Source organism: Molothrus aeneus, chromosome 8 (genome assembly GCF_037042795.1).
Source record: "Molothrus aeneus isolate 106 chromosome 8, BPBGC_Maene_1.0, whole genome shotgun sequence".
Taxonomy (NCBI): Eukaryota; Metazoa; Chordata; class Aves; order Passeriformes; family Icteridae; genus Molothrus; species Molothrus aeneus.
In genome coordinates, this window is record NC_089653.1 from 11,003,864 (window position 1) to 11,028,871 (window position 25,008).

General features: G+C 37.1%; 1 protein-coding gene across 3 annotated transcripts in view; it reads left to right on the forward strand.

Annotated features, from left to right (window-relative positions):
• LRMDA (leucine rich melanocyte differentiation associated) overlaps positions 1–25,008 on the forward strand; it is a 610,568-nt gene that overhangs the window by 320,799 nt on the left and 264,761 nt on the right. For all 3 annotated transcript variants that reach the window (XM_066555012.1, XM_066555013.1, XM_066555014.1), the window contains one exon: positions 22,490–22,621. In XM_066555012.1, coding sequence (XP_066411109.1) covers positions 22,490–22,621 — 132 coding nt within the window. The remainder of the gene's footprint in view (positions 1–22,489; positions 22,622–25,008) is intronic.

Below are 25,008 nucleotides of genomic sequence, written 5' to 3' on the forward strand. Positions count from 1 at the left end.
AGTTTGTATATTAATGTCCTGTGGAATGAGACAAAAGCTGTTGATCTGATTGCATATTAAACCTTAAGCTACTATTGCAACAGTGTTAAGAGATTCCATTGATGTGAAATGGCCTGCATAGGGTTGACTGAACTGTCTTTGCATGAACCAACTGGTGAAGCATTCAAATAAAATGATCACTCATAGATCCCTCAAAGAAGGAGTGGGGGAGAGGAGGGGGAGAGGAGGAGCTCCACACAATAAACAAAGCAAAAGCTCTCAATCCTTTTCAAAGACTTATAAATATTTAATAATCATCTGTCTACGGCCAATCTAGAAAAAGAAATCTTTAACTTGACTACTTTCAAGGCCCAAACCTGAATTTTAATTGAGGTGGTTTCAAAGTTCACATTACTTAGTGTGGGGTTTCCTTGGAAGTAAAGGCAATATTTTCCTGGGATGGGATGGAAATCTTTCTAAATGTAGTATAACTGTTGGCTAATTTGGATTTTTGGTGGGGCACAATAATGCTGCATGAGACAGTATTTTTTGCTACTGTAAAAAAACCTGGTCACTTTCATTTTAACTGAAGGTAAATCTTGGCTGCTGAGACTATGTACAAAAATTGTTGTGTGTATATGTATGGGGTTTTTTTCCAGGTGAAATAATATGAGCTCCATCAACATTAAGAAGTTTTTAAGAACAGCCTTTATTCTCCCAATCCCTTCTTCTAGGTTCTGTCACTGAAGGCACCTGATTCAAGTGTCCCCTTGGATGAACCTCTCGTATCTCACACTAGCCAATTTTGACAGTCTAAGTGCTCAAATTGAGCCATTTTGTTCTCTGTAAAATAAACCCAGGCCCATTATATGTGATTTTTCATTCACACACCCCTCCCCTTCTCTTCATTTTCTTCCTCCTCTCCTTACTACAGCTCTGTGAATGTAGAGTTGCAACATTGTGAGGACCAGTGTTTTCACTCCAGGCATGTCAACTTCAATCTGCTGCGATTTGGTGTGAAATCTGTGCCATGGTGTGGGGCAGAAAGGTCAACCCCCCCATAATTGATGTTGCTTATTCATCTGCTTCCCGTGTATTTTTCTCTCCACACACTGGGCTTTGTTTGGATAAATTGTTTGAAGATTTACTGTAGTTCTTAAAGCCTGAGAAGCGGCTCCTGCTGTAAAACTTCAATGTCCCCGCTAGGCAGGAGGCTCAGCTAGGATGACACATAATGGCATTTAGACAGAAAGATCTTTTTCTCCCAAGACAAAACGTAGAGGACGTCATCTGGCATAACAATTAGGACAATTTTCAGACTAATTTACTATGGAATCGCTTTGTACACTCCCCTTGTACACTGATATTTAATATGCTAATTGCTATTTAAACCTGAAATATTATTTTAAAGAACTCCTGGACTTTAGAAAATCAGTATATTGAATGGAGGGGAAGAACAGGATGAAAAGAAAGGAAAATTTCTAATGAACATGATTTTTACAATTGCACATAAGTACTTTTCAGATTATTAAGGAAAAGCCTCAAAGGTCATAAAGAATCTAAATGTAGTAATTTATTGTATTTTGGGTCACCCACATTTGTTCTGCTTATGTTAGCAAATGGCATCATTTGAGGAAGGAAAAATACAAGTGCCATTTATATACTCAGAGGGGCTTGATGGAGATTTAAAAATGAGTTTTACTAAATTTAATAAAATTCCTTGCATTTTCAGACTTCCAGTAAGCATACATGTCAATATTTGAGCTCTGAGGTAATAAATACAGGAACAGAAAGCTACAAACTTTAAAGAATGTCTGTGTCCTTGTGGCTGTAGTCCTGAAAAGAGTGCTAATCTACTGCAAGAAATCTTAAAAATAGGAGAAATACTCACTTCTTTAGTAAAGAAGGAAAAAGCTTTATCACCTAGTAATCCTGCCTGCAGATTGAATAAAATAGTTTGAAATCATTGTTTTGATTTCCATTGACTGAAGGCTAGAGTAGCTTTATTGGTTAAGCTGTTAAATCTGCTGTGGTTTAAACACACTTTTTTTTCCTGATGCACCCTTGCTTCGATTGACCTTGAAATGCATTATCTCATCCTTTTTGATTTTTTAGAAGAAAATGTCTGTTGCATCAGATCATTTGAAGCTGTCTTAAAACACTGAATAAGTATGCTTTACTACTATTCTTCTTCAAGGATAATATCAAAGTGTAATGCACGAGTATTTCTTCTGCAATCTACTGGGTGATATCTGCCCCTCTTGATGATTCACTAAGGAGGCTCTGCCTGGAACTAGTGAGCAGAGTCCATCTGTATGGCGCTGTGAATGCCTTTAGTTATGGAATGTTTATGGTTTAGTTATGGAATACGAATAAACTGTGCATGGAAAAGCACCTGGCAGTCTGTTTTCTGAGGTGGTCAATATAGTGTGATCCTAAGGTGTTAGAATTCTGAAAAATCATTATCTTGATCAAGAATAATGGATTAAAGAAAATCCTTTTAGAACTGAAAGTAATTGACAGTAAAATTCAAATTACCGAAATGGTACAAAATTCCCATTACCTGGGATCTAGAGCAAGTTTATGGTAGTGCATGCAACTAAAATCAAACCTGATGGAATCATACTGGATTCACTCTGAGAATAATTCTATTCTTGGACTGAAAATCTTACTAGCTGCTTTTTCAAGCTCAAATATAGTTACTGCAACATTTATAGATGAATATTGTGCCTTTGCAATATTTTCTTGTTATATGTCTGTCACAAAGAGTTTAAGTGAAAAGAATATGCAAAGATTCTTATTATAGAATTTGTGTGTATCTTAGTACTGGCTGCAGCATTTATTTTATGGATTTGGCATTTCTGTATATTCTTGTTTGTGCTTATTCTTCAAATTAAGAATTCTTGTCCTTAACTGTGAAATCTAAAAAAACATGACACATCATCTGTCATTTTTAAGACCACCACTATGCATAAAAAGTTGAAAATTACCTTCTTTTTAAATTTATTTTAAATAATACACATGCAGTCTTGGATGTAGGTGAATTTGCATTTTGGACAACAGTAAAAATGAAACAAAATCAGTAGGAAAATAATGAAAGATTTCATACTGCTCCACCCAATTTATTAGACAGTATGATCATTAAAATATTGGTGCTAAGAAACTAGAGAATTGAAATAATAATGACAAATTCCTAATTTATTTTTTCATATGTTCCAATTTGAAATGTGGGTGTGGGAAGTCATATCATATCTGAGATACCTGCAAACAAACTTCAAATGAAATGCTTAGCAGAAACTACACTTCCTTTAGCTTTAATTCAGACTGTTCTCATTCCTTTGAATAGTGAAAAAAAATTTCATTCACCTTGTTCTCCCTACCAAATTTGGAATATAACCTTACAGCTTAAGGCTAGTTTACTCTTCTTTTTTCACTTAGAAGTGTTTGGAAAACCTGAAAATATAATTTCACTTTTCAGGGTAATATGCCTTTCCTGTCAGGTAAGAAAGCAGTATTTGAATTTGTTTAGGATTACTTTTAGTGAAATGGAGTAGATCGATCCCTGTATACTTTTTTGGAGATGAACTGTAGTAGTTCTAAGCAATTTAATGGCCTGGATGTTTTGCAATGGCTCTGTCTGCTTAAAACTTGTAGGTGTTCTGGAGTAGGCTGGATGAATGGAAGAATTAGAAACACAAAGCTGATCTGGGTGATGTTCATTTCTATGCCTTACTGTTGTGTATTTGTACCCACTTTTTCTTTTGAAAATAATGAGTAGGAGGAACGTGCAAAGTGTTTTTTTACCATACAGTTAAGATCCACTATCTCTGGAAAAAAAAGATTCTACAGTTTTGTGACATGGGAAATTGAATTCTGGGGGAAGGTTGGTTAGTGATGGAAAGATTAGATTAAATAGCTTTTTAGTGATTTATTTTATTTAAACAAGCTTTGTTCATTGTATGTAAATATATGGGACTTTCAATTTGTCATGTGGTTAGAATGCACAGCAAATACAGAGAATAGCTGTATTGCTAAATTGTGAATTTTAATGCTTTCTATGTAAGAAGTATACTTTATGGCATATTTTTTGTGTAATAGTAGTCCAAAGTTTGTCTCCTTTTGTAGTTTATTAAATTCCTATTCATTTTACAGGTGCTGGATGATTCACATTGGGATGGCTTGTTATTTCCCATTTATCTGGGCCTGACTGGTATTGCTGGTAGCAAGATAGATCCAGTCAGTGCATTTCCTTTGGGAGAAGGATTAGTCATATTTGTTTAAATGAAGTGTGAAGTCAGCACTGGTGAAAAGTGCTGGATTGACAACTCTTGAAGATGAGCTCTTGGATCCCTGTGGAACAGGGAACAGAATTGCTTTGTTTTACTGATGTACCTCTGCCCTGACCTCGGACAGTTCACTGCTAATAATTGGGCAAGTGTAGTCTCCAATTGGTTTTGAACCTGTCTTCTGCTCTGAATCTGATGGCAAGCTGCCAGCTGAATTTGCTTGGAAAGAACGTCCTCCCTGGCAGCTGGACCAGGACTACAGAAAATATGTTATCAATCCATTAATCCTCAGTAACAACTTGGGGCAGTTTAGCTTGCTGCAGTTCTACTTCCCGCCTTCCCTCCCAGCTCAATTTTCACTGGATCATATCCCTGAACTGCTTAACCATGGGATTGCATGAGAGTCAGGGTGTAGCTGAAGGGAAGAGAGGTGAGGTCAAACAGTAAAAGCAAAGAATAGGCACATAAGAATGTGGCTGTCTAGGTTCAGACTGGCTTAATTATATTACAGTGTAATATTGCAAATAGGTGGTCTGAAAATTTCTAACATTGAAGTCTTACTATGACCAGAGGACTCCACTCAGTAGTGTCATTCTAAAATGAATTTTAAAAAAAACATATATCCAAAGACATACAGATTCCTACAGAAAAAATATTTCTTTATATTGAATCTCATCCTGAATTATGAAAATGGCTCTTGAATTGTTTTGCATGTGTGATGTGGTTATGTTGACTGTATTGCACTGTCTCTTGTAGTCCCACTATGTTTTCAAAAGGTTGGGTCCATCTTTGTCTGCTGTTGATTTTTTTTTTCCCTTTTTAAAACTCTCACCCTGAATGAATTTTGTAAATATTCAGTCTTGACTTCAGCTTGCGTTGCAGTGTCATCAATTATGACAGACTGCTGCCTCTTCTCTCCACTCTTCATCTTTTCCCTGTCAAAATGCACCCTTTGGCAGAATATTTTTCAAGGGCTAAATGTGAGTCTAAGGGAGTCACTGTCAGGGTATTTTTCATAATTTCAAAAATATTTTTCTCTTTCTCTTGTTTATAATTACCTCTTGGAAACTTCAAATTGAAATGTTTCTTTACAGGTTTTTCAATGCATGCCCAGTCTACTGAGAGAGCAGGGTAGATTTGAAGGTTATTGATGCATTTTTTTACCCTTTGGGGTTGGGGGAGAAGGAGAGAAAAGATGGTATAGTATATATAATATATGACTCCCTCTCCCCCCACCTCAATGAATATTAAAGGTATATTATAAGTACCCCAAACTGGTCCCTTGCATGGGAAGCCTTTCCCTCCCTTTCTCCTACATGTAAAAAGCCAGCTGCTCATGGTCCTTGCATCCTGTAGCAGATGAATAATGAAACCCTAAGGCAACAGCAACTCTGTGCAGTCTGGAAAGAGGCACAACTGAATACCTAGGGAAGATACTGCCCTTTTTGTCCCTTTTCTCTCCTGTTCTGATAACCATGGGCCAGCTTAGATCCCAAGATATATAAAACCTGTAATGTAGCCAAGCAAATTTTGCTCACCAAAAAACCCCTATTTTTTCATTTTACTTTTTGATCTCCTCAGTAAATATTGAGATGGCTTCATTTGTGCAGTCTCTGAAGCATTAAACATGACACTCGTTTTCATAGTTTTGCTATGATATGTGTGTCAACTTTGCCTACTGTGCTGCCAGCATGTAATTTTATTGTGAGTTTCATTATTATGGATTTCCTTTTCCCTTAAGTTTGGTCTCAAATTTTTGGTTCATGAGATAGTTTTGGCTGTTAATTTTAAAGAAAGAATCTCTGATGAATATGAAAGCAATTTGTACAATTCCTGCAAAAGCAGGAATAAACAAGAAAAGGTCAAATGAAAGAAGAAACATAATAAATTGGGAGCTTATAATTTCAAAGTAAGCCTAATTTGTTTGCACATTGTGGAGATAATGTGCAGCTTTGTCCATGAGAGTGGCTCTGATAAAATGAAAGCTATTTGCCGATAGATTCTACATGTCAGGCACTCCCTTTCCATACAGATCTCTTCTCTGTAGCTGCCTTTTCCCAGCAAAGTGTTTGGGGTTTTTGTGTGTCTGATTTTTAGTAAAATTTCTTTCCTTGTACAGTTCAGATTTTATAAGATGACAGACCCAAAGGCTCTGTAGAAAGTAGGTTGTTAATGTTGATTTTTGCCTTAAAGTCGCATGCTACTTTAGTAATAGGTGAGAATATGGCAGATTGCTTCTATCATGTTACATTAATATCATGTTCTCTTTAATGATTAAATGATGGTCTTGGATATGGAAACATACATACATATTCACTTTTTCAATTAGATTCTCTTTTTCTCCATGATCTGGTCCCAGATTCCATTTTTTAAAAAAACCTCAGAATTCGTCATTCCAAATTTAATTGAAATCTGACAATTTAACATTTGGTAAACTTAAAAGCCTCTACCCAATATATGTTATATTGAGTGTAGAAAAAGCTGTGCTGTTTCTAAAGGCTGCTCTGTTAGAAGAGACAGTGTTACTGTGTTTTTGCAGGGCTTACACAGGTGCCCATGTTTAGCTGAGGTTTCCACACAATCTATTGTTCCTGTGTATGCTGAGAACTGGAGTATGCTATGCCCCAAACTTGTATTGGTTTTGCAGGGATTGCCTGACATTTTAAAGCAATGGTGGCCATGCCCTAACAAGGCAAAGAGACTAAAGCTATTACTTTAGGTGATTCACAGACTATTGTTTTAGCATTTTGAATCCATAACATTTTTTGAGGTTTGTGTTTGTAAAATCCCTTTTTTTTTTTTTCCAGAGGAATGGCTAATCAAATGGCTATTCCAAACCTTTTCATCACTGAATGGCAAGTCCATGCTCCTGCTTGTAGAGCTGTTGGTTACTGTGCATGCATAGAGGAGGAGTATGGCCTGCTGGTTAAAACAGGGAACTACCAGGATACTGAAAAGTGCAATTCCTGGCCCTGTCATATAATTTCCATATGACCTTGGGCAAGATATGTCAGATAAAACTTACTTCACAGGGGCATAATATAGCTGAACTGATGAGATTGTGGTGCTTTTAAATCCTCTTGAGGAAAGTTACACAAAAAGAAATGACTACTATAGTAGGATAGTTGTGAAAATAAAATAGAAGAACTGGCATGATTAGGAGGCAATTTATTGACTTTTCTTTCTGGCTATTTAAAACTTTGCTACCTTAGCTGGGGTTAGAAGAGTGGATGCAGTGTGGGTTTGTTTCTGTCCTTGCTGTGCACGTGCAGCTCCCATTAGTGCCAGCAGGAGCCCTGTGCTCACATCGCGAGAGGAGAATGGACCCCTGTGTGTGTAATGATAAGTTACACAGCATCTTGTGGCTCTGTGTATGATTTCTGATCTATTGTGCCAGAGATACTACAGCATGAGAGAGAGCTGCTGTCATTTTCAATAGGAAGTGAGAACTTTAAGAGCCTGAGAACTGTCCTCCTTTTTGAATAGCACTTTTGCTGCATGAAGTGTAATTTATTTTTATCACAGCAGGCATAAAGCTTCCAGGTTTTCATAAAGAAAAATGATCCATATAGAGCCCATGTCGATTGAAGCATCATTTGAAAACCTGTAAATTCAAAACACAGCTCTTTCTCAATGCAAAGTATTGTTCCTTTTTTTTTTTTCTGCAGCTTTTAATTTTTTTAGTCCTGCCATTTCATTAGTACTTTAGATGTACTATAGAAAAGTGGTTTAATGTCCATAATTATATTTCTAGCCAACAGTTTGCCTGTAGCAGGACACATTACTTAATTATACTAACCAAAACTTCTTCAGACAGGACTTTCTGGGCTTTCAGTATCTTTCAGGGTGGTACTTAATTTTTGAATTTTTTTTTAAAGCAACAAATGTGTATAAATCATTATAATTTGAGAAGAAAGTGGAAAGGAGAGGAAAGGATGGGGTAAGGGGGAAAAGAAAGAAATTGTATGCATCTTGCCTGATACACAAACACACAAAAAGAAAAGAAAACAAAGGAAGACCAGTTATTAGTCCTACAACTTGTCAGTTTGATTAGTGAGTGGTTGCCTCTCTCTCTTCTGAGAAAATACAACATCTTTAAATGATGTCCATTCTTAAATGTAGAAACCCCCGCATTGTCTGTTAATGCATAATTGGACTGTCTTTTAATACAAGCAGAGGCACTTGTTTCTGAATATAAACCCTGCACCTCAACAGGTCAGGAAGATAGTAAAAACCTGTTGTTTGGCTTTGTCTTGAGGAATAATGGAGTCACTAATCTACTTGATCTCTGGGAGTCAGATAAAGAAGAAAGTGAACGATGCATACATTTCAAAGATGGAAGGCACTTGTAAAAGCAATTTCTTTGGAGGGAAAAAGTAGAGCAAAGGCTGTTGGAAACCTTTTAATTAGTACTAATTACCTCAGCAGAAAACGTTGGAAGCTTGAAAGGATTTGTGTCAGCAAGTGAAAGATCAAAGATTGCGACGCTCGCATTTTAATCTGTTGGCTATAAAAACGAATAAGGGGGTGGTAATGGGGCCCATGAGAATGACAACCCAGGTGGTGGAGGCCTTAATCCCGTCTTTACTGCTAGTGCCTGAGGCCTAGTTCCAATTACATAATAAGATGATTTAATTTTTGCTTTAATTTTAACAAAAATTAAGTTTATTTTAGCCTTCAGTAAGGACAAGACAAGGTTTCCAGACAAAATCCTCTCAATTTATTTCTTTTAATGTTTCAAGTCCAAGCCTTTACTTAGCTTTTTTTTTTTTTCCCTAAGTGGCTAAAGCTGCTCTGTAGAAGGCAAGGAGGCAGCAAAGATGCTTTGATGTGGTCCCTGCAAACAGGGAGGGGCTGGCCGTGGGTCACTGATGGCCACTGTGGCGGCATTCAGGAATCCAGTAGTGCCCTCTCTCTTTTTTTGCGTATTTGTTTTTTGGTTTGGGTTTGTTTGGGTTTTTTGTTTGCTTGCTTTGTTGGTTTTTTTTTTAACAAACTGCCTAATTGCGTCAGTGAAGAATATTTTATAGGCATGCTTGCTGTGATATTTCACTTCTGTTTTCTTTCAAAACACTCCATGTGCGTTCACATGTGTGAGGTAAATTACTCTTTTTTTTTTTTTCTTTTTTCCTTTTTTGTGGCTTGAGCAGATTATGTGCCCCTCAGAAATCTAATTGTCATCAAATGCCACTATGGACAAAAGAGTGAGCATATGGCTGAGGCTGATGGCTGCAATGTAGGCATGAAATGGATAGAATTATGTCCAGGAATTTCCAGCACTTCTACACTGCCAAGCCCAGCCCTTGTGTTGAGGGGGCGGTAGATGCTTCTTGAAATGGCATTGGGTTTATAATTCAGCTCAGGAAGTCAGGTGTTATCTAGACACAGTGAACTGGTAGGAGTTGAGTATATTTTTTTAAGTAATTGGATTTTTACTAAAGGTTATTTTACTTATGCTTTGTGGATTCAAGCATGGTAAATTGCAGCCAGTCATGGTTTTGTCTTCACAGGTAATGGGACTAAAAATTTAGAGGTAGGGGCAACACAAATAGTAAGTCCTCTATTCTCAATTAAAACTTTAAATTTATTCATTCAGCAATTAAAGCCTGAAATGAACTTTGAACTACATACTTTATTAAGTTATACACTGTTTTTTAAAATATTTTAATTATGTTAAATTACTTCAGCATCAGGTTTTTATGGTGGATGGCTTTATGCTGATGTGATAGAAAGCAGTGTTCATTTTAAAACATTGTTTTGATGGAAGTCTTTTGGTCCCTTGGTAGGTTTTGTATGTATTGGCATGACAGGAAAGCATGAAGCAACCTTTTCAAAGGTAGGACTTGGATGATCTTGGAGGTCTTTTCCAACATTAGTGTATGCATGATTCCATGAAAACCCAGGTGCTAGAGTTGCAAAGGAAACAACACTCAGTGTTATTTTCCTTTTGCTTGCCTTTGCCTAATCTATGGAGTGTCTGATGCCTCTAACTGTGCTTAAAGGAGGAGGTGGCATTGAATCTCATCCTAGGGCATGGAAAAACACCTGGACTGAGACCTGGGTTTCTTTCCAGATCAGTGTAGGGGAGTAACACAAGCCTCTTTTTTTGGGGAGTGGCTCTTTCCTGTCAGTTTGCTCCATCCTCATGACGGCAGGTGACTGTCCTGGTGAAGCTGCTCAGGAGGACACAAGGTGGTTTTTTGTTTCTCCAGAATGTGTTGGGGCAAAACCCCCCAGTTTAACCAGACAGATTGAATTAACAGATTATATGGAAGTATTTTGAAAATCAAAAAGACATAAGAACATGCTTATCTCTGAATTTGAACTTATATATCAAAATTTTTGCAGGATTACCATAAGGCCCAATAACACAAAAAAGTTGTTTGAACAATTAGTACTGAGCAGTTACCATGCAAAAGTGCTTGACTGAGTGTAGTGTGTGATAACAATTCCCAAAAGCCATCGGGTGTTTCCTTGCTTTCTGCTCTTTGCAAGAATGATTTATGAGTTTACAAGTTCCTTCCCAAACTCTTTAATTGCCCTGACACTTTCCCAGGTGGACTATATCCAAGTTGGTATAAAGCAGTGCTCATTGCAGCTGGACCTTCTAATTCATCTTGAGTTAGGTAAGGGACTTATTGTTCTTTTTGTCTTTATTTAGATTTTTTCTTTTTACCTCTTGAGAAACACTGTACCATGGTAACTGGTACTACATTTCCTTGAAACACCACACATGCCTGAAAGTAAAACAAAGTTCTGTTTAGTAAGACTTAACTGAAAGCTTTTCATTTTATGAATGGAAACAAGGACAAATACAAAACTTGGTCTTTGCATGTACTTAGCAGATCACCTTTCCCCTTGTTGAATCCGTCTTCTCTAGGATTCCTGGCTTGAATTCCAGCAGGTTCCCCTTCAGGTCCAGGTGTCTTGGCAATTGATCTTAGTCCCACAGTCACTTCTGATTTAGTGCTGTCAGAAACCAGAAATTTAGGTGATCATGTTTGGAAACCGTTGGGGATTCTCTGTATTCTGTCAACTGCATGGCTCCTCCTTTCCTTGAACACAACTATTTCTTCTTTCTCCCTGGCAACGTCAAACTGGCCACTTAGATCCCACTCCAGTTGGACTTGTTCTTCTCTGTGGCATTCATACCTTCTTGCTAAGTGTTACACAAGCACACACTTCACAAATGATCTGCGGTATACTGCTGGCTTTCTAGAAACAGATGAAACAGGATATAATGTTAACAGTGATGACAGACCCAGTAACACAGTTACTTTGTTTAAACAAGCCCATAAAGAAAGTGTTTCCCCTCTAACAGCTTTTCAGGTGTTGCAAACTTCCACTTGCATAATGTACAATTCACTGGAGATTGTGCAGGCATAAGCAAAAGAAAAAGCTGTTTCTTGCTTGTGTGTACTTGCACTTTAGAGTAAAGCACATCCAAGTGGAAGATTTGCTGTCTAGCACAAGGTAGTCTCCTTGAAAGGATACTAGTTCTTCTAAATTGGCTCAGTCATGCATAGACCTTGTATGCTTTTACCCTAAGTTTTATCGGTCTAATAATTTGTTTGCTGGCTTTTGGGACTAAAATGTCTGTTATAGTAAGGAAATCTGTTACAAACAGGTGTTTGAGTGCAGAAGAAACATGGACTAGTAAAAGTGAAAATTTGCCTTGGACTTAGACCTTGTTAAAAGATTTTCAAACTGAACACCAAAAGTTAAATTTTGTAAATTGTTACTCAAGTACCTGAAGTTACATTTTTAGGGCACTAAGGCCTTGTGCATTAAACATACTGATGAGCAAAGTGTTTAGGAAGAGGATATTAAATGCTGCACTGTGATTAATATAAATATTGAAGAATAACCTAGGTCCTTGCTTCAGAAACATAAATGTGTAAATTATTCTCAAACAAAATTTTAAAATATATAACAAATGAGAAGCATGTGTGAACAATTTTGTTGGTGTAATTTAGAATACTCTCATTTCAATCATCAGAAGATATGTGATTTTTGGAAGCTCACCAAGAGAGATTCAGTAACTCATATTTGTTTGAGAAAGGGTGTGGTTTAAGTAGGTCTTATTAAAAAGAAAACCCCCAAAACATTAATGCAATTAATCTCATTTCAGTGCTTTAATAAATTTATTTAAATATGCATTCAAGTATTTCAGAGAAATAAGACTGTGTGTTTAGAAAGAGATGAATGCAGTGACTATTAAGTTTTAATTGTCTTTAATCTCCTGCTACTATGGCAATAAAAATTAAAACTTTTAAGAGGAATATTCCATATAATGCATTATTTGGTAGGAATATTCTTAGTCAGCAGAACCGTGTAAGCAGCACATTTTCTGCTTTTCCATGATTTGAGTATTTAAGTCATAAATACTTCCAGTATCTTCTAGTAATCTTTGTGTTTTTCTTAATTGCATTTAACACCATTGAGAAATCTTTCTTTATATTACTGAATGTGGAAATATCTTTTAGTTGTCCTCTCCTTCTTCAGATTAAAAATCTGAAATGAATCTACTCTATCTTATTTTGCTGTACTGTTCTGACGTATTCTGATGAGCCTGGATTAGCTGATGTGGCCTTTGGGGAGAGACACATCAAATGTAGGCAGACAGCTCCTGTGTCTGGTAACAAAGACTGAGGAGGTCAAAACTATCCCAACAGGCCTGAGCAGGTCAGTCAAAGGCAAATGCTGGAAATAAGATTTGGTGGGGAGGGGAGTAAGGGGCCTGGGTCAAGTCCTGTTCAAAAAGTCAGCTTTGTCAAAAGCTTCAGTCACATTCTTACCTACAGGCAACCTCTGCTGATCCCAACTCATTAATCGAACTGGAGAGCCGTCTTGACCCTGGCTCCTTCCCTTTGAAGTGTGGTGTCCTCTGCAGCATGAGGAAATAATTTGCTGCCTGATTCAATGAGCCATCAGTAGAGCCAGCAGACCTAATGACATGTGAGAATATTAACCTCCTACCACGAAGAGCTGTGAATCTTGAGAGGCAGTCTATAATTCACCCAGCACTCCTGAGCCTTCCCTTTCTGTCTTATTCTTGCACTCACTTTCTCACTGACGGGGAGAGAGAGGAGAGATCCTCTTGTCATAAAACTTTATTTCCTTCAGTAGTGTGAGCCTTCTGAGCTGCTTGATAAAGAGTTACTTTCCTTTTGCAGTTGGATAAAATTTATACTGAAATTACAGATGTCTGTCTTGCATACAATAATTTCTGTTAAAATTATGACACAGGCTGTATTCTGACATCAAGAGGGTGTCATCTCAATACTTACTCAAGCAGACTATTTTGTTTCCCTATTTATTTTTCATCATCAGAGGAAAAAAGCAAATGCAGGAGAACAAACATGCATAACAGTGCTGTTATTCTGTACAATAGGTGTTTTAGCTTTCCTCAATCAAGAGAATCTTTCTGCAATCCTCTTATTTTTTTTATTTTTTTCTACCTATAGGATGAAACAGTTCTGCTTGACATAGTACTGTGTGTTATATGCACACACAAGGGCGTGTTCCACTCTTTGATTCTTAAGAAAGAAATAGATTGTTGGTATAATCCCACTGCTTTAAAAGTCAGAGCTGGTTTTTCTCTTATTGACTCCTTTAGCATTTCCATAGATTCAGGACTTAATGTCTGGTAAACTTCAGCAAGAGAGACATTGTTATTCATGTGACTAAATAAGAAGAAAAGAAAAGCAATAATGGCACTGTGTCTATTTACTACTCAGTGGTGGTGATTACCAGACTGTTATATACCCATATAGAGTAAAATATTCTCAGAGTTTTGTTTTGTTTTTAATGTCTTTTCATAGTGCTGATGGGCTGAATTTAGAGGTCAGAATTTAGAGGTTATGGGTACAGATGGGGAACAGTATCCAACACAGCAAATCCCAGACCAAAATGGCTATTGCTGGCAACAGTCTTGTCTGTGCTGGATAGGTTTTGGTAACTGTTTTTGCTGTAACTGTACTGTCAAATTTCTCATCTTTAGTGGAAACATGGTTTGCAAAAGCAAATGGAGTTATAGCAAGTGTGAGCACTTATAATGGTGAAAGATGTTTCTCTACTGGCAGTGAAAGTTAAGTGATGTAGTTGTGTGGCCAAAATCTTTCTGTAGGAAATGGGGCCTGAATTCTGTCTTGTTATCATTATAGAGTTATTCTGCTCCTGAGGAGTTTCTGGTAAAAACTGTAGGTGTGTGGTGTGGATCTGGGTACAGACTAAGATACCATGCACAGGGGATAAAGGAGGGAATAGAGACAAAGCAGGGTAGGTAGCAGAAGGAAATAATAAATAAATGGCAGTCATATGATGATTAAGAGGTACTACAGTGTCTGTGGTACGCACCTATGTAGATCTCTGTCTTTAAGTTGTTCTAAAGACATTTTTTAACATCGAGGGATTCAGTATTATGTCCATTAACAATTCTCTGTTATCATGCTTGAGCAGTCTATTAGTCGTCCTCACCTCTTATAGCTGGTCACAAAGGCCAGTCCCTTTGCCTCTCTCTGCTTCATCTTTTTTATTAAGTTTATTAAAACTAGTCAGATTATACATTCTTATGGCACAGGCTGTGCTTGGTCCATTCATTATGGTTTCTTATCTTGGCAGGCAATCTGAATTGAACGGCAGCTAGTCCATTATGCACATATGAAGCCCATCACTCCTCCAGCAATGGCCAATTCATCAAACATTTATCTTTTGCCCTCTGAGCAGTGCGTCAATTTGCTTGTCAATCCTCAGCCTTGGTTGTTGTGGAAGATGGGAGAAAAATTACTTTTCTTTTCCCCCTTCCCACTGAACTCTGGTAGTCAAAATGGGCTTTACTCTACTCACTCTACTCCCCCGCTCTCTGTGGAAAAAGGGGAGTTAAGTTACTATCTGAATTGCAGAGTGACAGATTGATCCAAGATACACTAAAGCTTTCATTATGGCACTGCCTTTGCACTTGAATTTGCTCATATTTCCATTATAATACTGGTTTTTAGGGGGTTTATAAATAGGTTCTCCACTTGGCACATGGAGCTGAGAGGAGCTTTTAAGAATAAACACATTACAGGGTTTTAGCTCTTTGTGGGGTTTTTTGTTTGTTTGATTTTTTTAAACAGATTGTTTGTTTTTTAAACATTTTGTAAACCATGGCTATTCTTTTGCTGTTTTTAATCACTAATACTTCATTGAATTCTTTCAAGTTCATGGAACGGCAGTATTGCCTTTCTTTTTTAAATGCCATTTGTTTTATTAGAATTTTTTTAGTGCCATTTGCTTTATTGGGATTGATTTCCATGTTAAGAATGGAGAAAAAGACAAAGCAAGAATCTTTCATTCAAGTTTTTCTCTTAACTCATTGCTATTCTTCATCAAACAGTTGTAATAATTTTTAGCAGAAGGATGTTTAAGTCTGTACTTAGGAATTTTAGGGAAGTGATGCATAAATGAACTATTAGTGGTGTTTTTTTCCAGAATACCCATTGATAAGCAATGAATATATATTTCTCTCTGCTTGGTATTTTTTTGCACTGTTTTGCAAACTGTATTTTCTTATATGATACTTGTTTGATGACTAGGTGACTAAGAACTCCTTTTCCAATCCATTTTGTATTATTATGAAATATTTTATATAGCTTATGTGAAAACTGCCTTCTCACAGGCTACATAGTATACTGATTGTCATTTTATTTAAATTTAAACAAAATTGTAACAGTAGTATAATATAAAATCTTGGCATGTTTAATCCCAAAGATGCAATATAAAAACTTAAGCAAAAAACAGCCTAACATGAAGGATAAAGTTTGAGCTGTATTAATGGGATAGTCTCTTGAGTTTGTGCATTAAACACACATAGTGAAATCTGAAACTTTAAGAGATTCATTGGAAAAGAAATTGAACCCCACCACAGTCAGTTTGGTTGCTAATTTATCTCTTGGCTTGGTTGATTTGGTTGTTTGTTTTATTGATGGTTTTTTGTGTTTTGGTGGTTGTTGCTGTTTGTGGTTTGGTTTTTTTTAATTTTAGTAGAGTCTTGGTGTGAGAAAATGGTGGTTGAACAACTGAATGGTTGACTGTAATATGTTTTTTGAGCCCTTGAAAGCTGTAATTAGGATTTGTAGTTTATTTCACCAGGTAAATAAGGACTCCTACAGGACATGGCTCTTACATTTTTTTTTACCTTAATGTTGCAGTTTCTTTTAATTTCATTGCAAGATTTCTGACAAATAGGCTCTGTTCATCCTTCCCAAACAGATGTGCTTCATTGAGCCTCACCTGAAGGTCTGATTCACCTTCTGGGAGTGCCCATCTTTTCTTGCTGCCTGTAAGGAGTTGTAAGTAACTGGGCTTCTACAGACGGAAGAGATGCATCTGCATTATTGCTTTTCAGACAATGCCATCATTTGAGTAACTGCTACTTATTAGCAAAATCCCTCTCTCAAGAAATATCTGCATTTCTCTTTTGTAACTGGTAGGAATGTTGGTGAAATATTGTAAACGTAACATCTAGAATTCAGGAGACCTCATCTCTTTTTGTCTGTCTGTTTATTGACTCTACTTTTGTTTGGGTTTTCTTCGAGGTGGGTGGTGGCTTCTGAGGGTTTAGAAGTTTGGGCTTCCTTTTTTAGACAATAGAATTTGCTGTGTAAGACTTAGAACAAGACTAAAAAAGAACAGATGAATGGTCTGAGTTTTTTTCTGAATCACCAACAATTCAATGTGCTTACATCACTCTGGTTTAAGATTGTTGTGAAAGATGTTTTCATCCCAGGCTTCATTGGTAATAGAGTGTCTCACATAGTTTTGTATGCTTCAGGGTATGAGAAAAGGGGAAAATTGAGGGAATGCTATTTATTTTCTTTATGTCTGGAAGAAGTCAAGAACAACCATTATTTGAAAAGATACTTATTGCATGTCCAATTCATAAGAGAAATTTAATCTTTTCTTTTGGAGATCTCTTTTTCACAGGTATTTAATTATGGTGCCTGTTAATATCTTTTAATTTCTCTTTTGCTGATCATATTCACAGCTGTGCCTCAAGTTTTACCCTAATAGTTTCTTGCAGATATTTTCCGTCTACCAACAGAAAGATGGAAGTGATACAAAATATTACCTCTAGATAGTCTGCAAAATACTAACATTTCTTCTGATATTAGACAAAACAAAGCATTTCTTGCTTTACAAATTTTGGATCCTGGAGGCTCTTTGCTGTCACTTGGGTGCTTTGTTGTGTGTGTGTGTGTTCTGTCTTGGTCCAGAAGTCATGTCAGAGCTGTCCATTAAATACTTCATTCTGTTTTCTTTTTGGTTCTATTATCATGCAGGAAACTGTAAAATCACTAAGTAAATTGGCAAAAAAAAATTTTATTCTTGACTACTGTAGAGACCATTTTTGGATGCTTTACTTGTATTTTCTCCACCTGATTTATTTTTCTTCTCTCCATATGTATCTATCTATATATATAGATATAAATATCTCCCCATTTTTTTATTGTGCTTTGTTTTCTTTTGGTGAGGTTAAGTCAAAGGACTCTAGAAGTCAGGAGTTCTGGGTGTTATTTCTTGTCTCTGGGAAAATTGCTGGAGGTCACCTTCTGTTAGTCACTTAACCTCTCTCTGCTTTACTACAAAATGGAATTTTAAGCTCAGCAGGTTTTTGAAAAGTAATTCATTAATGTTTTGCAAAAAAATGCTTTGTAGTCCTTGACTGGCAGGTGCTGGAGAAATAGAAATTGCATTTCTATTTAAATACTGAAATTATCTAGTACTAGGGTTCTCATGTTGATTCTGCTCTCCTGTAATCTGTTAAAACATTAAAGATAAGGAAAAGGTATTTTAAAAAGCTCTTGTTTAGTAACAGCTCCATCTTTAACTTCTGCTAATGGCTATCTCCTGTCAACAAAGTGCAAATCAATTTCAAGGCTAAACCCAAACTCTCTCATTTGCATATTGTTAACTGCTCTCTCTTTTCCTGTTAAACAGGAGGAAAAAGTCAATTAGGTATGAGGCAGCTGTCTTATTAATGAAGGGGTGGGATAAAATGTGAGCAACTCTTCTTTTGTAGCATATGCTTCTGAGCAGCTTGTTTTTCTGAACAAGGACAACTGCAGAGTACCAAGTTTTGTCTATTGCTTGTAAGTCTTCTGCTTTATTTCATTTATGAAATCTCATGTTTTCATTGTCAAATATTACCAAAATGAAGAGTTGCTCTTTACTTTCATTGTAACCAAATCCCTGTCAGGCCAGAGGGATCACATGAAATAGTGTAGTTGACAATTACCATGCATACACATACATTAAAAAAAAATAAAATCTCTGTCATGACATTCCTTTATGATTAAAACTTAGTTATAAACCATGAATGAATTATGGAAAAGAAAGCTGGAAGAAATCATACTGATTAGCCAAAGGACTTGGATAAAATGACATTTCTGAGACCTTTATATTCTAAAGGATTATTTACTGTCTACTTACAGAGCATCTTAAGTCGTTTTGCAGAGGGAGTCAGTTTCCTGTTTAGCGCAGTGTTTTTGTAAGCTAATGAGGGCAAAGCATGAGCCATAGGCAATGATGCTGTGATATTAACTGTGACAGGGAGCTTGATCATAATTATCTTAACGAGGATAGGGTTAATTACAGTGGAAACTTAAAGTTTTTTCTGTTTGAATGAGGCGGCACTGAATACGTTGTGATGTTTTGTCGGTTTGATGTGACTTTGAAAATTGCAGTGGAAATCTCTTGGCAACACTTGCTCTCCTCTGGGAGCAGAGTGTGAGCCCTGCAATGAGGTAACTGAGATGGTACCTGCGGGTGAGATAATGGGCAGCTTTCATGACATTAGAGCAGGGACAAGGAACATGCAATCCACCTTAGTGATGTTTATTAGCCTTTTGAAAGTAAGGGAAACAGCTACTTGCCACCAGCCCTTCAGTGCTGGTTGCATTGTTGTGGTGAGATTGTGTGTTTGTTTTAGTATACTAACGTGGGGAGACATTTTTTTTATGCTGTGAACTATGAGAAAACAGTACAGATTTACCTTTAGATGGTTCTCTTTCTTAGGGGATTTCCCTCTTTTTATACTCGTCTCTTAGGTTGCTTGTTCCCTTCTTCCTCTGTTGTGTATATATGGGCATTCCTCTCCTCTTTTGTAATGGGCTCATAAGGAAATTCTTGGAGTACATTAATATTACTTGCTCAACCTCATTAAAAATACAAATGACAGTATTTTGTACTGATTTCTGTCTCAGATTCTCAAAAATACTTTCTCCATACGAATTTACAATTAGAATCCTTTCTTATCCCCCATCTGCAGATGAAAAATTGAGGCTCATGGAAATTATGGGACTTACTGAAGTTTCTACCATAAAACCAGTTGTGTGGATTGTACTTAAAACTTTTACACTTTGGAGTACAACTGCTGGGAAGTATTTCCTAACATTTAATGATGGTCGAGATTGTTGCATAGAATTCAGTAGGTAGTAACACTGGCAAACACATTTTTGCCTTTTTTATTTCTTTGCCACATCTTACCATTTTTGTTTTGGTGCTTTTTTTTTCTTAAACAGAAGTTTAAGGTGAAAAAAAATTCCATGAATAGCAAAACAACATATAGCTGTAAATTTATATTAATGGCTACACCCTCTCTCTGTACTGTGGCAACCCCTCCCATCTCCCTGGACGCTGAATTTAGGTGATTAAATCACCAAGTGCACACTGCTCTGATGACATGAAAACAGCAATTATAAGCAACCCCCTGTGTAACATGGCTCCTTTTTAACTGAGCAGCTAATAACATTACATGGCAAAAATTATCAAAACCAGACAGGTGTAAGGAGATTTGCGCACAATTTTCTCTGCTTATCTATGAAACTAGTACCCTTGTGTTCAGCCCAGGGTTGTGAAAGAAAGGCTGTTTCAATAGGCAACTCCCTCTAGTGTTTCAAGGCCTTTTGTCCCACTTCATGGCTTGTCATTTTGTTTTATGCCTCCCCTGCAGCAGTTTTGGATGTGCGCTTTCTTCTCCTTGCCAGTTGCCAACCATTTGCTGATTCTCATGATAAGAGTATTATATTTGCATAACATAACTCAAGAACAATGTGTATTTTGATGCTGACACTGACCAGAGCCCAAGCAGTGTTTTTTCACAAAGGACCTATTAACATCCCATAAGGCTCTGTGGTGCTGACAAGGAGGTGGCCTTCTCTGAACTCTTTTGGCAAGTCAAAGTCATACATTGAAATGTGAGGTTTGGAAATAATCCACTATTTATATAATAAAGAGTATTTAAGGGGAATTTGCTAAACTAGGTTTGTCAAACTGAAATGAAAACTCATAACAGCTTGATAAACTCACTGCTACTTCCTCCGAGTTTCTTTGCCTTTTAAAGGTACTTGGTGGAAAGCACTGTCTAAGATGTTTGCTGCTTTCTCCTCAAATCTTGACTTTGGCAAAACCAAGTCTGTTGTGACCTTCTGGTGAAACAGCTAGGTCAGTGCAGCATGCTAGCACAGCTTTTATTGGTGAACAGTTGATGTAGGCTGAATTAAGGTTTTTTCCCAAAACTGTTGGTTAAAGGCACATGAAAAACATGTGATTGTTACTGTGGTGATTATTTCAGTAAAATGTAATATAGAGGCCTTTACTTTCTCAGCTTCAGAAATTCTAGTATCGATGCACTGTAACAATATAGAAATGCCATAGGGTATAGGTGGCAAATTTTTTCAGGTCCAGCTGCTGAGCATCAAAATGGCGTGATAGTTTCCCCTCCCTTTCAAGTCAAGAGACTTTGGAATCCTTGGACTGAAATACACTGTTGCAGTGTTGCAAAAATGTTACTTGAATATTTGTAGTTCAGCGTGCAGTACCCAGTGTAAAGGTCACACACTTGGTTTCTTTGGTTGCTTGAGCTGTCTTAGTGTGATCTATAAGTGGTCTGTAGGTTCTGGCTACAAAAGCACTATCTTGTTTTCATTGCACAGATGAATGTTAAATTGCCTTTTCTAATAATGTGTTTTCCTCCAGTAATTGTATCTGTGGAACTTTCTAACAGGGACCTTGGCTGTACTTCGATCTTTGCCAAAAGCTGGGGGAGGGTGTGGAAATCCCCTCAGTATAAATGTCATTGGAAGCTGAATAAATAGTATAACCTGCATCTCCCTTATTCATCACATTCTATAAAACAGCCAGGAGATACAGTGATGATCTTCCCACTGGTAGGCATAGTAGATCAGCTGTCAAGTCATGCAGTCTCAGCATATCTTTAGGTGTCTGGTAGGTGAATGAGCTGTGAATGCGTGCCTGTGCCTATGCTTTGTATATCGTGTGTCTTAGTTGATTAATATGTAGGGAGTTTTTTACTGTTGGAATGAGCAAGCATTAAGAATCAGGCTTGGAATAGATGCCTTAACAAGGTAATGAAATGTTCTTTTTTAGTTTTTGGGGTTTTTTTTGGTACTTTGCTGTGAGAGGGATGAATGCTTCCAGAACCTTGTTTATTTACATGTAATCATCTTCACTACCATGTTGTCAAATGCTCCTTTTTAAAGCTGCTCTCTGCAGTGTGACCTGTGCCTTTGACAGTGGGACAGTAAGTTCCAAGAAGGAAGAAGGCAAATGCCTTTTCTGTCAGGAGTAATTCTGCATTTTATTTTGTAGAGAACATTTTATTTTGTTTGCATGAACTCAAGAAGCTAATTAAGAGGTTAATAAAAACGGGCGAAAAATTCTTTCTACAGTTCCTAAAATTGCATGTAAGGTAACTACTAAGAAATGATACTTGAAGTTGTATTTATTATTGTTAGCAGGGTATGATATTTCTTGGCAGAAATGATGGATGACAACTTAAATTTGTGTCCAGGGAATGAAGGTGAACTGTGACAGAGTTATTTATCTTGGGAATGGAGGTTAGGGTCAGGCGAGGCTGGGTGCCTGAAGGCACAAGACATTGACAAATTCATCCTGCAGGCCCCATATCTGAAGCCTTTTGTTTTGGATCCTGGCTACTCACTAAGTGACCCGCATCCTTCATCCTGCCAGCATGTGAAGGATGTGTTGCAGTGCCAGCACTCCCCTTGCCACTAATGCTTGTCATTCACTCTTCTGACAGGCCCAAACCAAAACTATTCCCACTCCTGAAAGGGAAGGTTAAAATATTTATTTCAGCTCATAATGGCCTCCCTGATTTAGTGGAGTATCATTTTTCCTGTTGCCTTTGTCGTTTGCAGGTCACTAGAAGGACTGAAAACATTCAGTTACTTGGAAGAACTGATCTTGGACAACAATCTACTTGGAAATGACCTTCTGTTACCCAGGTTACCCCACCTCCATACCTTAACGCTCAACAAGAACCAAATATCCTTTCAAAGAAATACCTGCAAAATGTCAAATGAGTTTTATGTGTCAGCCAAATTAAAGTATGTGAAATATAGTTCATGCGCCGACAAAGCATTCTCTCGTTTGGCACCTGGAATACTTCATAGTAATTTATTACAGGTCATTCATAAATGAAATGCACCATTATATCTTCCTGTTGCTCCATTTTAGTGAGAGATCTAAGTTATGGCTCTCAAGAAATCTTTCTAATAGATAAAATAGAGAAAGAAAATAATCTCAGTGTGCAGCAGTCAGTTCCTGTGTTTGCTTGGGGTTCTGTTGCAGGCTGACCTCTAGTGGAATAGAGCGTGCAGTGAAACGCTCTCAGGTTTTAATACTTTAAATAGCTCTTAAAGCATTAAAGTAAAGTAAGATAAAATTAATTGAACCCACATAATAATTTTAATGATTTTCTCTATTTTCATGAAACTGGTAATATGCACAATTGGCTAGCTGCTGTGCAACTGCAGCTGTAAAAGCATGTCCCTCTCTTGGTATTCCAGTTCTGTATAAATTCACGCAAAATGCTTTCCAAATCAAGGTCCTAATACAGTAAAGTCTTTTGATGTATGGCTAAGTCCAGTTGTAACCAATCAGTCACTTCTCCATATGCCTAAAGTTAGTGCCTATTTCTGTTTATTAAGAATAAATATGTCAACATTTGTCTTAATACTCTGCTGGATCAGAGCCCCTCATCTGTAGGCTTACGGATAATGGTCTGTAAAAACGAATTATCTGCGAAGTCTATGCACGTAGTCTCGATTATCCCATAATTTTCTCAGACTTTGACCCATCTGGAGATTTGAAGATGTGTAGTGTATGATTTTGCAAAAGTGAAGGGTGATCACACTGTGGCCAGAAGGCCAAGGGAGGCCTGCAGAGTCTTAGAGCACAGCCTGCTAAAGCCCTGGCCTTGTAATTGCAGTGTGAGGACAAGACTGCTCAACTGCAGGCTTTTATTACAGACAATGTAAACTGAGAACAATTTACCTCCTACTAAAGCAAAATCCTCCTACTGAGGGGAATAAAAATAACTGCAGATTCTACCATTTCTGCACTTATTTTTGACTCTATAAATAAATAAAAATCAGCAGAGTAACTTTCTTTCTTGGAGCCGTGGAAATTTGCCAAGAGTGTTTCTTGAACAGTAACAATCATTACTGTACTAGGTATTTGGCTAGATTTATGGTTAATACAGGGTATTATGGGTCGGATTTGAGTAACTGGTTTTATTGTTTTGTCGTTTGCTGCAATGGTAAAATCTGAACTCATGAAGAATGTACAAGAACATTTTTGTTGTGGTGATGCCACTTGCAAACCATGAAGTGTGCATGTAGCCACAAGACCAAAAAGCACATAAGTATATTTGTCCTATGGGCAGCAGTCCTGGAGGAGTTTAACACTTCCCAAAAAGAGCACAGAGGTACTGAATACTAACTCAGTGAACAAAATCAGAGGGGAAAAAAATTAACCTGTCAGTAGTAATCTTTAAAGAGTTTCTGCTGGTCCCACAGACAGACTAGAATAGTATTGTCAAGTGAGTAAGCTCTCAAAGTCAGTGATAACATGATAAGAAGGATTTGATGTGTCCTGGGATTTTTTTTTTTTTAATCTAAAAACTATGAAGTTAGAGCTTTGAGAGTATTGAGGTACCCAGGTTGTAGAAATAATATATGCATTTTGTAGTGTGCTACAAATAACTTAATAGAGGAGTTGCAGAAATAGTTGTGCAACACCTATTGTATACAAACTGCCCAGAGAAGAAAAATTAACTGTTGTCCATCATTAACATCCTGAGCCCTGCGGAGCAGTGATCTCTTGTAGGGAGGATACATCAGTCTGCAGAAGCACGGGGACCTTCCAGATTCCTCTCCTCCATGTTAATGCTGTGTTTGAAAAAGGTCTTATTTGAACTTGAATCACTTTTAATGAATTATTTCTCTATGGAATTCTTCAAAAAATGTTAAGAAAAAAATGTACATTTAATAGGATAATGAAATACATTACAGAGCAAAGAATACTGATCTGAAATAAAACTTCAGTGGGTGGAATATTGCCATGTATACATAAATATATATATAGAGAGAGTGAGAGTGAGGTGAAAATAAACAAAAAGCCAAACTGACCCCTTTGAAAATTGGATTAGCATGTAAACTTTAGAACACATATGAGAGCTTTCCTGAGTATCTCTTAATATAACTGTACTCTTCTCCCCTTTTATTCTGGCTTCATTTTGATCCATATCCTGTTTTGATAGCTCTGATAAGAGCTTTCTACTCCTTTTGCATGGTTCACTTATTGTGTGGCATTGCATCTGTAAATAACATTTGGGCCCTCCTAACATAATGTCTGGATACTGTACAAATGTGAA